The 17,849-nt window shown below is 50.6% G+C and overlaps 1 protein-coding gene across 3 annotated transcripts in view; it reads right to left on the bottom strand.

The window, feature by feature from the left end:
- Positions 1-17,849, bottom strand: part of defl (Integrator complex subunit 7) — an 80,602-nt gene that overhangs the window by 25,370 nt on the left and 37,383 nt on the right. For all 3 annotated transcript variants that reach the window (XM_077635353.1, XM_077635354.1, XM_077635352.1), the window contains one exon: positions 9,184-9,378. In XM_077635353.1, the coding sequence (XP_077491479.1) occupies positions 9,184-9,378 (195 nt within the window). The remainder of the gene's footprint in view (positions 1-9,183; positions 9,379-17,849) is intronic.

Below are 17,849 nucleotides of genomic sequence, written 5' to 3'. Positions count from 1 at the left end.
TGCAGCAAAATTTCTTTAAAGCTCTCCACAAAATGTTACCTAACATGTTACATCAAGTCCACAAGGACTTGTTGTAAATGAAATTAAATTCCATATTTGGAATCAGCACGCCAAAATACATGTTCCCTGGAGATTTCATAATTGTGACTTCATTAATAAAAATTTTTTTTCTAGGACCAGCTTCCCCCCTTAACCAGAACGGCAGGCGACGACCACAGACTCCGAGATGGTTGAATAATGCCATCATTAAGCATCTCCTTCACTTTCGTTATACGGTACAGCTGTTGTCACATGAGGCGGGCATCGTCAGATGTGATGATGCAGTGTGTTGAACTTTCGAAGAAGACGTGAAGCAGGCTGTGTATTGGCGTATTAGGGCACGCAGAGCATGGTGTTGAACCTGTGAGAGCTGATGTCAATAGCCATGTTCTGAGGTCCCACGGCTTCGCACGTAAAGCATTCAGAAACATTGGCTAATTGGTTGACGAACGCGATCGCTGTGGCGCGGAAGAGGTGCCGAGGTTCGTTTGTAAAATTTGTAGCCAGTAGTTGGCACCTACCATTATGTAGGTGGATGAGGCTTTGGGCCGAACAAATGCCACGCGTCAGCAACAGTGAAAGATTGCCCTCGGCGACTGCTGTCCCATCACAGAAAAAGTAACTGAGCGCTGCCAAAGATCGATCATGGCCCCATTCTCATGGAGGAAGTCAACACCGAGAATGAGGTCATGTGAACAGTCACAGAGAACCAGGCAGCTGACAACAAACGTAGAGTTGCGGATCTGAACCCGAGCTGTACACTGACCAAGCAGAGTGACGATGTGGCCGCCAGCCGTGCAGATCTGTGTGCCAGACTACAGTGTCGTAACTTTTCTTAAAAGAGATGCCAATTGGCTGCTTAAAATTGAAAAATTGGCTCCAGTGTTCACCAACACAACAACAGCTGCATTCGAATCAATGCTGGTTCACGGCACCAATTCTGAAAAAGTGCCGCTGGTGCCAGAGCAGTGCAGAGCCAGTTCCGTGGTGCAGGTGCAGCACATCAGCAGCACCACACCTCATAGGTGCGACAATTTTCAATCGAGCGCGTGCTGGCAGGTTTTGTCGTCTGCTCGCCGGGGGGTGCGTTGAGTTCTCGCTTGTATTTTCTGTGTGCAGTCATTTTCGCGCCTGACGAGACTCGAGTCGGCCATGGAGTTGGCCATGGTCGACAACGACTACAGCGCATAGTTCGTTGTTATGGAGTAGTTCTACTCTTCTCACAGTGAATACGAGGAAACCAAGTCCGTGCTGTCTTTTGCCGCAACTCACTTGCTTGGACCTATGGCAGTCGAATTCGGAAGTGCTATAAAAGCGTGGCTGCAAGCTATTTCAAATACGAACTCACGAGGCTCTTCCGACACTCGGAGAAACGTTCCAAGAACTTTCAGCGCGGTTCAAGGCCCCTGCATATTTTCTGGCGCCTAGGGGAGGGCGCCCGGAAATCACCACCGAGAACCCAGCTCACTCATTTAACTCTTTAAAAGCAGTGACTAAAAAAAAAAAGTGCTTCGGCAGCACCAGAGGGCTTCCCCGCTGCTTAACGCTAGCCCCGGCAACCCTGTAGCCACAGCAGAATGGCCAGGCAGCGGCGAATCAGCAGCATCTGCCTGCATGCTTAGCGCAGCAAGGAACAGGCTGGTTGTCTCCAAGAGGCAGCCGAGATAGCAAAGCTTGGAGATGATTGTATCAGCAAACCATCTGTACTTTTGACAAAAAAGAACTGGAGCTGTTGGATGTATATTGATTCTCGTGAAAGTGAAGATACATGTGGCAGAAGTCATGTGGCTGTGTGTCGTGTGGTTCGCAACAGTGTATAAAGCAATCCATATGCCTCGAAATAGACTTGTTGAAAGTCAGCGCTCGTCGTGTGTTCTTGCTCTATGTCTGTGTTTTTTGCGCTGTTACTTGAAGATGAATAACCAACCAGCCCAAGCTGCTGTTCTGGCTAATTACTCTTGAAGCAGTGCCACTCTTGCTTATGAACAGAGCTCGACCCTGCTCTTCTTCAAGCTATCATTCCCACATATTTCCACCAGGTAGGTGGCCATTTTTCTTGCACCCCTATCACTACGGCCAACAACAAAGACGCAAGCACAAAGCCAGAGGGCACCATCACCAAGCAGTGTCAAGAACAGTGACTGCAACCCACACGTCCAACATAGCTTATCACTGGCTCCTGAGGGATGTTTGAACATCCATGCTGAGTTGAGCTTGTTACTGGCTACACTAAACTATTAGTATCAGCAGCTTTAAAGGGCCACTGAAGAGGTCTTGCAGGTAAAGCATGCAAAATATTTTTGTGCTAGCATTTGAAATGATGAAGAGTGGTTGCTTGAAGGAAGACGACCAATGCCATTGAAAGTAAAGCCCACAAAGCATTGTTTTCCGGCATCGGACAACACACAGCAGCAAGTGGGCAAAGGCAGTGCATGTCAACATGATTTTCTCCACACTCCTCTGATGCAGCAAGGAGAAGCCTGAGCACTGCACTGGTTTTAAAGGGGCCATGCAATGGTTGTTCAGTGTAAAGCAGTTTGGTATTTCAGTGAATAATACAAAAGCCTGTGATGCGACTCACAAAGTTTCAGTGCCCTGGATGCGCTGTATATTCCAAAAATGCGTTCAAAATCGGGATCAGGATACTTCTACTGACAGCAACTACCATATTGAAATGCTTGCATGATCGAAGTAGCGGTCGTCACTTATATATGAGTAACTGATGGACACGCTACAGTGCAAAAGTGATTCAGAAATGTACGTTATCGTCGGCACAGTTAAGCCTCAGCCACAGTAGACAGATGGGCGGTCGGTGGGCTGGTCGGCAGATGCCTCAGCTGATGCATCGGTCTGTCACATTATACCCATGACATCGGCAGCACTACCAACAATCGCCTATCATCGTAGTTTGACAGGTTTTCAGGCCAGTAACGCTGACCAAATCAATCAGCGGACAGTCGCCCAGTCTGTCTTGTGCAGATCAGGAGCCGAATGCAAACTCCAGGCCTGATGAGGTGAAGGCCTAAAAAGCTGCAATTTTCGTCACCCACTTTGGGTAAAAGTGAAACGAGCGGCTACATTTCACATGCTTTAAAACTCACCAACGTTGAGCTTTGCCAGAAATTTCAATCAATGTCAGCCCTCCGACCGGTCATGCAACCTCCGTGACTCGCAAATGTAACTCGCAAGTGTGAATTTGTGAGTTGTGAAGGGTGCGCGACCTTTTTGGTTAAAAAGCGCCAGTTGCAGGATGGCCGCATGCTCAATTTTCCAGCCTTTACTGCCTTTCGCAATTTCACTTCGGTCTTCTCCTGCGCAAGTTCGAATGTGCTGAAGGCCACCCGCCTCTTTTTCAGTTTTGAAAGCAAAGAGGAGGCCGAGGAGGCCTTCTGCTGTTTGGGCTTTAGAACAGGTGCTGGTCCATTGCCTTCTGGGAAAAAAAGCCGAAGGTGATCACGAAACTTTTTAGAACAATAAAATAAGGTACCGTATTTACTCGAATCTAACGCGCACCTTTTTTCCGATATATCGGGTCCAAAAATTGGGTGCGCGTTAGAATCGAGTACGACACTAAATCTCCGATATCATATCGCCATCGGCATTTCAAAATGGCCGCCTCGTACGCACTTCGAGCCTAGCTGTCTATGCCTAGCCAGCCTAGCTGCAGTAACGTCCTCCTCGTGCTTAGTCTACCCGTTTTCTGCGTTTGATCTACGAGCATGGACGTGCGGACAGCGAAGATACGTCAAGTTCATCATGATGCCGCATTTAAAAGGAAAGTCATCATGCGTGCAGAGACGGAGGGATGGAAATCGGGCCGCCGCATCACGCGCATTTGGAGTTCCAGAAACATGCGTGCGGGACTGGCGCAAGCAGAAGGAAAAGATTTTCGCCAGCAAGGCTACACGAAAGGGTTTCAGTGGACCGAAGCAGGGCCGGTTCGCCGAAATAGAAGAGCGGCTCGCAGAATACGTGCAAGAGCAGCGAGCGGCCAGTGACGACTGATCTGCTCAAAGTCCGGGCGATGCAGTTAGCCCTACATACGGGGCTCACGCGGAGCGACTTCAAAGCGAGCAGGTGCTGGCTGTCAAATTTTATGAAGAGAAAAGGGTTTTCTCTTCGAAGGAGGACGGGGATATGCCAGAAGTTGCCCGAGGAGTATGAAGAAAAGCTGCACAGTTTTCAGCGGTACGTTTTGAATTTGCGCCGCAGGAACGGCTACCATCTCGGCCAGATTGGAAATGCCGATCAGATACCGCTCTACTTCGACATGCCTGCCACCACAACTGTTGAAAAGAAGGGGGCGAAGCAAGTGCGTGTTTTCTTCCGGCCACGAAAAAATACGCGTCACCGCAATGCTTTGTTGCACCGCGGATGGACACACGCTGCCCCTGTATCTTATATTCAGACGCAAGACGCTCCGGATGATGATGATGATGATACTGGCTATTCCTTTGTATCGGGAGATCAACGGTACTAAAAACCGGATCAAGCCAAGAAGGTAAAAAAATAAAAATTAAAGAATAAAAAACACCTAACACACGCTCATGGCACGTTTTGGTCCCCTGAGCCTTCAAGGAGCGTGACCGTGTCGTGTGCGCCACCAATGTTCCAAACGTCACTTGGTTCGCTCAACCAGCTTCCATTGCGGTGGCCCGTCAGGTCGGCGAAAACCGAGTGCCATCGCTAGTGCCCCGAGGCTGTTGGATCCGCTGATCGCGTCTGGTGGCATGGGGCCTACTGAGGAATTGTCCTGTGCATCCGAAGCCGACGGGTGTAGGCCTGCACATTCCAACACGATGTGCTCGATGGTCTCATCAGCGCCTCCGCAAAGTTCACACATCGTGCTCATACCCTCCGTGTACTTTGCTCGAAGACCTCGGGTGCGAAGCACACCGCTCCTAGCTTCGCACAACAGTCTACTGCCCCTAGCGTTGTCATATAGGGGCTCTTTTTCGACCTTCGATCTCCCTTGTTGGTAAACGGCCAGGGCTGGCTTCTCACGGGCCGTCTGCTGCCAACGACGCTGCTCCTCGCATCGCACTTGTTCTCGGATCTTTTGCCGTCCATTGGGTTGGAAACTTGAAGTAAGTGGGGGGGGTACCACTCTGTATTTACCCGCCAGACTCTTGGTGCGACGGGCCCACTTGGTGTTGACACACCTCAGGTGGACATACTTGAACACCTCCCGCGCCCAGCGGCCGTCCTGCATTTCGCTAAGACGGCGCTCGTAGCTCAGTTTGGCTACGGCTTCCCGTGCCTCAAAGGAGGACCACCCCAGATCACCCTGTACCGCCTCGTTCGGCACACTGCCGTGAGCTCCCATGCCCATTCGTCCCACCTCTCTCTGCCGCGTCTCCAAACCTTGTCGAGTCACGGAGGATAAACAGATGACCGCGTTGCCGAAGGTAAGGCCTGGCACCGCCACTGCCTTCCATAACGATCGGGTGACTTCAAAACGGTTGAAAGCCCATAAGGCGCGTGAGCTCAGGAAAGCCCGTCGTCTGATGGCCTTCGTCCGGAGTTGCTTCTCGAAATCCTGTACATAGTTGCGGCCCGCCAAGATTTCTATTCCCAGGTATCTGTAGGACGGCAACCAAAGGACACTGTTGTTCTGAAGATGCAGGGGTGGGGTCTCTTGCCCACTGTCCTCGGACGCCTCCGGCGGGAACCTGACTGCTGCAGACTTCTTGGCGTTGAAACGGAGCCCGAGGCCATCGCCCTCAGATGAGCATATGTCTAGGAGGCTCTGGAGATCTCCCGTGTTGTCCGCAAGCAGTACTATATCGTCTGCATACAGGAGGGCTGGCAGCCTGCGAGTACAAGTGGCGCCATCCTCCATGTAGGTGAGGCTGAACCCAACTCCGTTCTCCACAAGGCACTGCTCCATCCCCGAGATAAACATGAACAGGATCGGCGACATAAGGCAGCCCTGACGCAATCCCCTAGACACGCTGATTGGCCTGGTGGTTGAGGCCCTCCAGTGGATCACAGCCTGGGTTTCAGTGTATAAAGCCTTCACCAAGTGTAGTAGCGGTTCCGGGATAGCCTGTGCCTCCAGGACCTCCCACAGTCGATTGTGCTTCACTGAGTCATATGCCTGGGCTATATCCAGAAAGCTCAGTACCAGCTCTCGCTTCTCTTTGTCGGCGATCTCAATTGAAGATGTCACAACGAAAAGGTTGTCTTCCAGTCGGCGATTGGGTCGAAAGCCATTTTGCAGCTCGCCCAGAATTTGAGCACCTTCCACCCATCTCTGTATGCGAGCTCGTAGAATGTGGCAAAACAAGCGATACAAAGCAGATGTTACCGCAATGGGTCTATAGCTTTTCAAGAGGGTCTTGTCTCCTCCTCTCTTTAGTACCAATCGTATCCTTGAGCACCGCCACCCTGGCGTTGTTCCCGTGTTCTTTTCTCCATCTTTTTTATTAGTAATGGAGGTATGCCATCCAGCCCTGCTGCCGAGTTTCCCGCCATGTGTCGCAGTGCTCGCTTCAGCTCCCCCTCTGTGACTGTGTCACATCCCGATCCGACAGGTGGGCTTGCGGGTGGTAGTGCTGCACTATCCTGGCCTATCAGGGATTGGAACTGGTGGGCCATATGTGTTTCAATGTAGCCCAGGCAGGCTGCTTCCACGTACTCCTCCCCTGTGGTTGGTTCTCGCAGGGTCACCAAGTCAGCTTTAGCCACTGGCTGAAGTGTCTGGATATATCGCCAGAATTTCACTGGGCCATCTCTACCAGCTGATTTGATTTCATGGAGGAGCTTTCTGTTAACTGCCAGCATCTTCTGTTGTACCAAAGCGGCCATATGCTTTTTCGCTTCAATGTATGCCTCCCACAGCCTATTTATTATTTCAGGTGTGCCCCGCGGTGTGGCATGTCGAAGCTCTCTACATGCGACTTTACGTTGCTTTAGGGCATTGGACACCTTTTTGTCCCACCATGCTTTAGGTCTATGCCTTCTGGAGTACTTCTGGATTGGCCGGCTAGCTTTTACTGCAGTTATTGCCTTTTTTACCCAGAGTTCAAAGTCTTCATATGATTGCACATCTACACCCTCCGCCTCGCTCTCCAGCAGTGCCAAAATGTCATCAATTTCTGTCGTTGTAAAATCATTTCGATGTTCTGGGTGTGCCCTGTCAACATGTGTATGACCCTCCCTTCCAAATGATAGCACAAAGCTGTTGTGGTCGCTTCCAATGCTTTGGGAGCCTTCTTCATCTATCACCATCTCTTGAAGCTGAGGTAGAAAGGCCTGTGTTATTAAGCAGTAGTCTATGCTACTGGTCTTCTTGTGCATAGTCCACGTTGCCTTCCCCCTACACTTGTCTGTGGTATTGACAACCACTAAGTCGTGTCATTGGGACCAGTCCAGGAGCAGTCTGCCCATTCTGTCCGTCACACCATCTAGATCCTCGATGTGGGCATTGAAGTCCCCTACAATAATAACTGGCATATTGCTCATGGCAGCTATATCCGTCTCTAGGCACTTCAGAGTATCAGTGTTTTTCTGATACGCCCCCTTTCCTGTCCACAAGTAAACCAGGCCCAGTGCTGTCCTGCGGGCGCCCAAATTTCCTGTCAGCCACATGTGTTCCTGACATGTCACTGGAATCCTCTCCCAATTGGAACCAACCCTGTATACAAAGCCTAGGCCACCCCCCCTCCTTTCTCCATCTAGGCGGTTTAAGCCTTCCCATATATAGTCTTTGTCCCATATATATAGTCCGAAAGGAATCGTGTTTCCGAGTGGCGTGATTGTGCGCGCAAATGAAAAAGGTTGCATGACGACGGACTTGGTCGCCGACTGGATCGATCACGTCTGGCGCAAGAGACCCGGCGGCAGTTTGGGCCTGCGTGCGATGCTTGTGCTTGACGCGTTCAGGTACCATCTCGACGAACGCATCAAGGACAAGCTCGCTGCATGCAACACCGACCTTGTCGTGATACCCGGCGGCATGACATCGCAGATCCAGCCGCTCGATGTTTGTTTAAACAAGTCGGTTAAAGACAGGATTCGGGCGCTCTACACCGAATGGCTTGTGAATGGCAGGCATGAATTCACTCCCAGCAACAGAATTAAGCATCCCTCGCTGCAAGACTTCACTGAATGGGCGAAAGATGCGTGGTGCACGATACCGTCTGCCATGGTCAGCAAGGCCTTTAAAAAATGTGGTATATCGAATGCCATGGACGGCACCGAGGATGAAATGTTTTGGTCCGTCGACAGTGATAAGGAGTTGCCTGACAGCGACGACGAGTGAAAACAATCTTGGCAAGATAAGCCGTTTCCTTTTGTGTGTGTGTGTGTTTTATTATCGCAACTTTAGCGCATCGAGATTAAACCTTTGTTTTTCCAAACGAGACAAAGTTGTATTAGTGTATGAAAGCGTGAGGTGTGTGGTACTTTTTTTTTTTTTGCGAAGGAAAACGGGTGTGCGTTACAATCAAGGAGCTTTTTTTTTTCAGGGGGGGGGGGGGGGGGGGGGGGTCACAAAAAACGGGTGCGCGTTACAATCGAGGGCGCGTTAGATTCGTGTAAATACGGTAATCTCGCCTCCTGAATGCTCGCCAATCCCAGTGTACCACATTTTGTGCTCACTTTTGTTAGCTGAAAATTTGGCTAATTCGAACTGCACTGGCATCCCCTTGAAATTAAAATTAATGAGCTTTTACTACCTAAAGAGATAACGCCTCTAAAGAAAAGTAAGCAAAGCATGCAGCGCACCAGAAAAACCATTGAGCAGGTGTTACTCACACATTTCCAATCATAATTTATTTTCTGTTCTGTCCTTTTTCTCCTTCCTTTGCTATTGCTACGCTTCACTCCCTGAAGTTGCCTACACAAGCACATTTTTCTTTTTTTTTTTCACAGTGCTACATGAAGGGCATAATGAGTAAAACTCAACTTCTTCCCATTCCATTTTTGTTTCCATTCTTGCAGCATATGATTAGCGTGAGAGCTCATGAATTGTTTTTTCATTCACCTGAATCTGTATGCAAAAACATGCTCATGTGGTTAGTCTGTGGTATAGTATATGTACTAAACAAAATAAAGGAAAAATACTCCGATGTGCTGTTTTGCCGCACCCCGTTCCCTCCCACAAAGGAGCTCCAAAGGAGGACGACCTGAGGACTGTACCTGCGCAACGACGCGTCCGCATTTCTGCAGCTCGTCGCGGGTGGCCGAGGCGACTGATGCTGCAATGGCCGGCGGGGGTGCCGTCCGCAGGCAGCCGCACGCCTGCAACAACTGTGCATGCGCCCGCACTCCCTCGCAGCGCAGCCGCACATACTCCGCCTGGAACTGAAGTGCGTGCGCAGGTGTCGTGGCCGCCTGCACAGAAACGCAGCCGTCAGGGCCTTCTATGAGCATCCATAAAGATCCCATGCAAAGGTATGTGGAGAGAAGGGGATACTCATCAGTCTGGGTTGTAAAAAAATTGTCCTGCTCAAACTGCTGCCTTATTTAGGCTCAAACACTGACCACAATGTAACATATGATGGCCTACATTTTCTTGGTAAGCAATTTACCATCAGGACTGGCGAACATCAGAAAGAGTGACCAGAATACCAGAAAAAGTGGCGGCATAACAAAACTCGTGATTGTTCAAAACTGTGCGATATCATTCAAGGCGGGAATACAAACTGTTAACCAGTAGTAGTGAGTACTAGTACTTATAAAACTTGCGGAAAACTACAAAAAAAGAACAAAATTAGAATTGCAAAGGAATAGAGTATAGTAAAATTAGAATGAAATTGAGTGGACTTGGAAACGACTGCAATGCTTTCGCATTACTCGCACGTAAGTGCCCCTGGTAAGTTTTGCGGAAGTGCCCTTTTTAGTCAAGGAACGGCACATATGATGTGGACTTCCAATATATTCTCACCTTACCACCAATTGCCACCTCCTTGCAAAAAATGCCACATTTCTGCATGACGCAACACTCAGTAGATGAGCGGTCAGCGAAGCAGGCCGTAAAACAAAGCTAGAAGCAGGTACCAAAACCAGCACCCACAAGAAGCCAAAGCAGTCGTGTCATGGGTACTAATACAAAGTGCAGAGGCAATGGCTGGTCGATTGGTACGACCAGTGAGGCACAGCACTGTTGTAGTGCTCTCAATGACTCTCATTTCATGCCTTGCTGAGTGACTGATGCATGTGAAAGCCTTTCCTATTGTGTCAGCTCATCGCGATGCATTCTTTGTCACTCACGTGGCAGTTCATGTTAAAGTTTAAAGGACTACTGTTAAACCTGGATGTAACAAGCCTCCATGTGGCGAATTCCTCAATAATACGAAGTTTCCCAATTCCCCTACGCCGCCCACACTGAAGCGCATGTATTTGAGACATGTGTTGCGGCGGTTGAACTTGATATTACGAACTCGCTACACCTACTACCTGTTAGCTTGTGCTGAGTTACAAAATTTGGCAGGCAAAATTCATGACGATAAGGCACGAAAAGAAGTCTGCAATCGCAGCGAGGGACCGCAGTTGACACAACGCGCCGTGCTCCAATGCCGTCACACATCTCTGCTGCTTTCGCTTTTGGAACGTCATACCACGTGGCACCAAACAGATCATGCTCAAAAACAGAGAAAAACAACCGACCACCGCAATAAAGACACTGCGCGAGCTGTGTGCACCCATCGCCGCCGCGCGGTAGCTCGCATGATTCCAGAGCCAATTGCTCTCGCGCATCAAGAGGGGGTGGCGGAGAGCGTCGGTGACGCAAAGCGAAGAGTCCGTTTCCAGGCGCAAAAGCGGCGGGTGAGAGAGGAAACATGTGGAAAGAAGCATGTGCCTTCACAGCCAGTCTACGGCGGCAACGTGACCACGCATGCTCTCCTCGAGCCCGGCCGCTGTGCCCCTAGGTCCCCTGCCTGTGCCCCCCCCTCGCGTAGATCGAAGCCACAAGATTCGCCCAGCGGATGCGCTTGGAGGAAGCTGCTCACAATGGTGGCGCAGTCGAAGCGAGAGCGAGTGCATGGCCGACAGGCATAGGAGTGGCAACGTAGGATGGTTTGAGGCAGTCAGCAGCCACGATGTCTTCACGGCCGTTGACGTCTAAAGTGAAGGTCTTCTGCGCACGATGGAGGACGCGGAACAGTCCATCATAGGCCGGCATGAGGGGTGGACGGACGTGGTCACGGCGGATGAAGACATGTGAGCAGGAGGCCAGGTCCTGGCTGACGAACACGGACTGAGGGTGACGGGCTGCAGGGGTGACAGGAGTAATGTGGCGTAATGTGTTGCGTAAGTCTCGGATGCAGGTGGGAGCATCATGGATTAACGGAGGGGAGGAAGGAGAGAAGGATTCCCCAGGGAGACGCAGGGGAACGCCGTAGACTAGCTCAGCAGAAGAGCTGCCGAGGTCAGCCTTCAGTGCCGAGCGAATGCCCAAGAGGACGAGGGAAAGGTGGTGGGACCAGCGTGCCCTTGGCTGATAAGTGGTAAGGGCAGAAAAGAAAACAGTAGCACTGACAAAACACGCAGTAGAAGAACGACGTAGGTTTAGCGCTTGTCCTCCGTCGTTCTCCTGCTGTGTGTGTGTTTTTTCGGCGCTACTGTTGTCCTTCCTCGGGTACAATGAACCATCTAGCCCAAATAGAAGTTCTTCTACAATATAGGTAAGGGCAGCCCTCAGTTGTCGATGCAGACGTTCCACCACGCCACTGGCCGAAGGATGGTAGGCAGTCGTATGGATGCGGCGAACGCCCAGAATATTGGCAAGAGCAGTAAACAGGGCCGATTGAAACTGGCGGCCGCGGTCAGTGGCGACGACAGACGGGCAGCCGAAACGAGAGATCCAGCCGGCCATGAAGGCCGAAGCAACAGCCTCGGCTGTAGTGTCAGCAATGGGCAACGCCTCGGGCCAGCGGGTGAAACGATCCACACAGGTGAACGCTCTGGGCCCGGACCTCGCGAAACCGTTCGAACAAAGCGGTGACACCTTTGTACTTTGACGCACGAATCCGCTTCCTTGCAAGCGACGTGGAGTCTTCCTGCAGCTGTTGTCGCAACTTGTCGCTGTTCTTCCAAGTGGCAAACACAGTAGCGTTGGCGACACCATACTTTTTTGCCACCGTAGCCTTTTTCAAACCACTCTCGACGTCCAATGCTCTGCTTGGTTTCGAGACCTTGCCACTTCCTGGCTTTCGGAGGAGCAGACGCCATCGGAACTGAAGACAGCCAAGGCTGGTAGACTTGCTCACGTTGTCAGCTGACTTGACTACGTTATCAACTTTTCGCTACATGTGACGGCACATATCTCTCTCAGGCATGACAAGATGCTGCCACACGCATGCGTGGTACGAGTAGCACTTGCAGCGTCATGTCATGTGCTCGCCGCCGCCACTGCCGCCGCCGCTCCAGCATGCTCGTCTGGCCATGCCATCACGTGCCTTCAAGTTTTGTCCAATCAGTGTGCCCAACGCATCAGAGAGTGAGAGGAAAAACGCCTGCTTTGAGACTTCTTTTTTTTCCATCCTTTCCTGCCTTCAGTTTTGCCTTGAACTACGCTGACAATGCTCTCCCACCCTGCCTGTTGCCTCCGTCTTGTGCAATCTGGGAAGCACGCTTGTCGTGCCCGCCAATACTCACGGGCCCACGCAGGTACACGGGCCGCCAGGCTTTTTAGAAACTGCACTATATGCGGTGTCTGGTTACGCGCTGCCACGTATTAAGCGGTAAGCCAATACGCTGAACTCTATGGGAAGCAAAGCAGTTTTCACATAAAGCAGCATATTCTCTGGTCCCGCATTATAAGCAGTTACGTTATAAATGGTCTGAGCTGTATAAGCAACAATGGATCTCCAGGTTTAGGGCTGTGCTCAATGCTCCAAAGCCCAATTACAAGGTTAAATGCTGGCGAAGGTGCACTGTTAGATCTGGCTCCCATCTTGCTCACCCTCTCTGCCTTCCCATTTCGGGTCCTCCGTATGGCAGCTGTTCTGCACTTTACGCTGTGGCATGTTCACTTTCCAAACTGTCCAATCACATGCACTCGCCAACAACTGTGCAGCCGTCGAGCGCATGAAAGCGGTTTCAGTGTTGTCGATTGTGTATAACAGTGATGCTACTTGCACAATACAATTCTGAACAATTTTTGCAGCACTAAAATCTTGATTCTGGAGCACTTTGGAGGAATAAAGTATTGATTTAGAAGCACTATCGAGTAAATAGCTTTTAGTTTCCAGACTTTTTGGGTTGGAAAACAATGCTTGAAACCTCTGAGTGTGAAGTAAACGTTTACTGCTCCATTAGGCTTGTTGTTAATGGCACAAAGTTGAAGGGGAGGCATCTTTGCAAAATATGAAACAGAATGTTTGCCTGAAAAGCACATTCGTTGCATATACTTGAAGCAAAAATATGAAACAAAATGTTTGCCTGAAAAGCACATTCTTTGCATATACTTGAAGGCATAGTAGCTCTAATGTGTTTATGTGTACCTCTGCAATTTTCTTTAAAAAGCTTAAAAGGCTTTGTTAGATCTCTTCCACTCTCCGGTTTTTCATTTATATCAGCAAGTTCTGCCCCTCTTTTCTGCAAAATTGTGCAGGCCTCATTAAGAAGAAATTAATGAGACTCAGTTGCCTCCACATCCTAGTGAGCCAGGCCTGTCCTGATCCGTCCCTGGGCTGGTTGAAGCATAATCTTCGGCAATTCTGCCACGAGTTCACACACAGCCTGCACTAATCCTGCATGTTTATAGCAACCCCTTTTTTGAATGAATGGCGGAGAAGAGGGGGTCACCATGTTGCACAACTGAAAAGTACTGCAAAATACAAATGCAGAAACCCGATATACAGTAGAACCTCTCTATAGTAAAGTAGCTCGAACCAGCAAAAATCTTTACCATATCAGGGTCTTTATTATATCAGTTGTTGGTCATGGCATGGCTCTGACTATACTGTCTGGCTGCTTACTAAGCACAAAGTTTATAAAAGAAACACTTAGAAATACCTTACATCCTGCTCTTATTGCCCCTTTCTGTGATAATAATTTATTTTCAGTTATCGCATGTTATCATGTTTCCGACTCTGTTTACGTCTTGTGGAAGTACTGCATTTGCACGAATACAAGGCAGCTACGAATGTAACACCAGTCTGATTCCATATGAAAACCAAACCTTTGCATGATCAAGGCGTCGTCTTCCGTGGCCTCAGCATCACTTAAGGGGTAGTGTTCAAGAAACGCGCGCGACGCTGTGAAGCGCGGCAAAACCGCCTACGCAGTGCCACCGCGGTTCCGCTTCTTGCCCTTGCCGCCACTTCCCTGTGCTTCGTGCTACCGTGCTACGAACGCACGCCCTTTTCTAGTCTTCACTGCACTTTTACTGGCTTTCCTTTCTTAGCGACTCACGCCGCCTTCTTTCTACGACCATAGCCACCTTTACTTTTTCCGTGCGCGCCGCGGGCTTTGCCTCACGGCCTCAAAGTCTTCAAAAAGTTGGCTTCTCCGCGCGGCTCTCGAGCTTGGTGGTGAAGCCACCTCAAGAAGTGCCATTTTATTGTATTTGGTATACGTGCCACACAACCGCTGTCCATGTCTCGAAAGTACTATTTAAGACGAAAGTAACTAACCTCCCCCCGTTACGAACTATGCCGCACGACGATGCTCTCCTGGAGACCAGTGCACTGCACCGGTCTCAACACTTTGTCCCCGATAATACATGAGCGTCAAAAAGTCACACAATCGACGCTATCCATGCAGCAGAGTACGAATCAGCATTAGCATTAGCCCCCCCACAGTGGTGGGTGGCGTGATGCAGTCCACTGTAGCAGTGCCACCTCTTTACAGTGGACTGCACGAAGATGAAAATACAGGAGCCGTGTGGCAGAAGAGCTCGGGCTCCGGGTCAGCTCGTGGACATTAGAATAAACCTGCCTAAGTCCAGCAGACGGCTGGGTACGGCCTCTGTCGATGTTCGCTGAGCTCCTTTGCCTTCTGACATTGACCCACCTGAGCACCACCTGGAGACGAATGGCCTAGTGGAACTTTTCCACCGCAATTTTAAAGTCACGCTCACCGCCCATGCCACACTAACGGAGTGGGTTCAGCACCTGCCTCTCACTTTGTTGGTACAGTAAAACCTCGTTAATTCGAAATCGCTTAATTCGAACTTCCGGTTAATTCGAACTGACGGCCGGGTCCCGGAAAAGCCCTGTGTATTTCAATGGGGGGTCAAAACTCCCGATAATTCGAATATGCCGGTATCCACGTCGGTTAATTCGAACTAGGCGCCGATGGCTGGCATTGCTCCTCGCATATAGAAGTCACCTCGTAGCAAATACAATGCGCTGAAAATTTTAAAAAAATGCAGAATGATGAGAAAAAAAATAAGCCAGCACGCACGAGGTGAGACGTGAATTTCGTTGCCCGAACCAACCCTCCGGTGCATGCCGTAGCAGGTTTTCGCTGCCGGAGCGTCGAAGCATTGGCTTGTCTATTTTTGGCTGACGCGCGGTCACGCGGGTAGCCACCCTACCGCGGGCGCCGCCTATGCTTCGGCAACGGTGGCTCCGGCGCAAGCCGTTGCAGGTTTCCGCTGCGCCGAGGCGGTCGTGACCATTGGAGACGCACGCGACCATGGAGGAAGGAAGTACTCGGGAGAGGCGGTTACGTCACATTTTTTTGAAGCCGCGCTTTTTTTCTGATGGAAATAAACGTTTCAATCAAGCGGGCCTCCCCTCCCCGCTCCCCCGCTTCCCTCTACTTGGGCGCCGTCCCAGCGCGCCTGCCCATGCAGCAGACGACGCCGCTGCGCCCAGCGTTCTATTGGCTGCCCTTGCGAGAACGCGTGACTTCCGGTACCCTTTTATTGTGCAGCTCGGGAAGCGAAAGGTCTCCTCGATTTGGCTGCACTTTCCGCACTAGTTCACAAAAGTGCCGTGTCAGTGTAGTGCCAGTTCTTGTGGCGCGAGTGTAGCCCGACACTAGTGCTGTCGGTGCAGCGGCCAAATCGAGTGCAAGAGTGCAGAAACTTTCGTCTGCTGCTGCCATGTACGTGTTGGCGTTTGTCGCGTGTTTTCACATATGCGCGAGATGGTGCTAGCTGCATTGCACGCTGTGTATTTACTCCCAGTGGCACATCTCATGGAGCGGCTATGAACTTTGTTAATTCCAAAAGTGGTGAAGAATTTCACACCGTTCATTGTCCGCCAAGAGTTGCCTGATCTATATTTGAACTCAATCGCGTTCACTTTCGGCGGACGGTGACGGCGACGTGACTGTCAGAGGCTAAGTGGCAGGTGAAGGTGTGGGCTGACAGCGACCTCAAGCCCAGTCGCTGTCGTAAGCGGAGGTACTGATGTCGCAGCGAGCCACAAACGTTGCGATCGCCCACGTATTATAAAACATCTCATAATCTGCCTCTTATGGAAGTGCTGCATTTATAATAATAATTGCACACAAAAGAGAAATGGTGTAAGCAACGTGCGAGGCTGGACAGAAAGATGCGTACCCATGCGCAGTACGTACTTCCGTACGTGCGCCATGCCAGCCAGTCGCTTACGCGCGTACACAGACACGCGCACACGCGCGCGCATGCACACACGTATACGCGCACTGTTATTTCAGCTGTTTGGTGAGGGCCCGGCGCAGATGCCGCGTCTTTCACGGGTGCGCGGCCGTCTCAAACATGGTCTCAACGCCGCTCACAAAACAAGCGGCCGCGGAGCCGTCTGCTACGGCGCGCGCCAAGCACCTTGCACTACTTGCACGAGAAGAGAACTCGCCGGGAGGCTAGTGCAGCAGTGCAGAAGAACTCGTGCAGCACGAGGCCAAATCGAGTGCCGAAGTGCAGGTGGCACTGGCTGCACTGTCAAATCGAGTGCGAGAGTGCCGCACTTCCTGAACTGGTGCAGAAAGTGCAGCCAAATCGAGGAGACCTGAAGACTCTTTCCTTTCCTTCATCCTGCACGCAGCACCCGGCCCCTCTTGCGCCTAGTCTTTGTTGCCGCGGTGTCTAGCGAAGTTTGTGTTGCGTGATATTCCTCGTTTGTTTGGTATCTCGCTGGTGACGTCTCATCGACTGTGGCAATCATGGCAAACCGAGGAAAGTACTCCGCAAAGGATTTGAAGACGAAGGTGGAGATATTACAGGAGGTCGAACGTGGTCTCCTAACAAAGACAGCGATCGCAGAGAAGTTTGCAGTCAAGAAAAGCACGCTGTCCACATACCTCAAGAACAAGGACTCGATCTTCAATGCGTATCAAAAGGAGATGGAGCCCTCGCGGAAACGACTGAGAACATCGGCTCATCCAGAGATGGAGGATGCTGTAATGGCATGGATTAAGGACGTTTGCAGCAGGAACATTCCGCTAAGTGGACCAATAATTGCCGCAAAGGCAGTGGACTTCGCCAGCCAGATGGGCATAAGTGACTTCAGCGCGTCGGAAGGCTGGTTGTCGCGTTTCAAGGCCCGTCACGGACTTACGTTTAAAAGCGTTTGTGGAGAGGCAGCCACAGTCGATGAAGAAACGTGTCAAAATTGGATCTCAGGTCAACTAAAGGACTACCTTGCCGATTACTCGCTCAGCGATGTGTTCAATGCAGATGAAACCGCGCTTTATTTTAAGTTGCTGCCGAACAAGACTGTCAGTGACAAAGGCGACACGTGTTCAGGCGGGAAGAGAAGCAAGGAAAGAGTGACGGTGTTGGTGTGCGCAAACGCGACTGGCACGGAACGGTGCCGCTTGCTAGTTATAGGCAAAGCAGCGAAGCCTCGCTGCTTTAAAGGGCTAAAAACTCTCCCTGTTGATTATACTTTCAACAGAAAGCCGTGGATGACGCGAGCAATTTT

This window comes from Amblyomma americanum, chromosome 8 (genome assembly GCF_052857255.1).
Source record: "Amblyomma americanum isolate KBUSLIRL-KWMA chromosome 8, ASM5285725v1, whole genome shotgun sequence".
In the NCBI taxonomy this organism is placed as follows: domain Eukaryota; kingdom Metazoa; phylum Arthropoda; class Arachnida; order Ixodida; family Ixodidae; genus Amblyomma; species Amblyomma americanum.
Note: the sequence above shows the minus strand (reverse complement) of the source record. Positions and strands in the feature narration are given on the sequence as shown.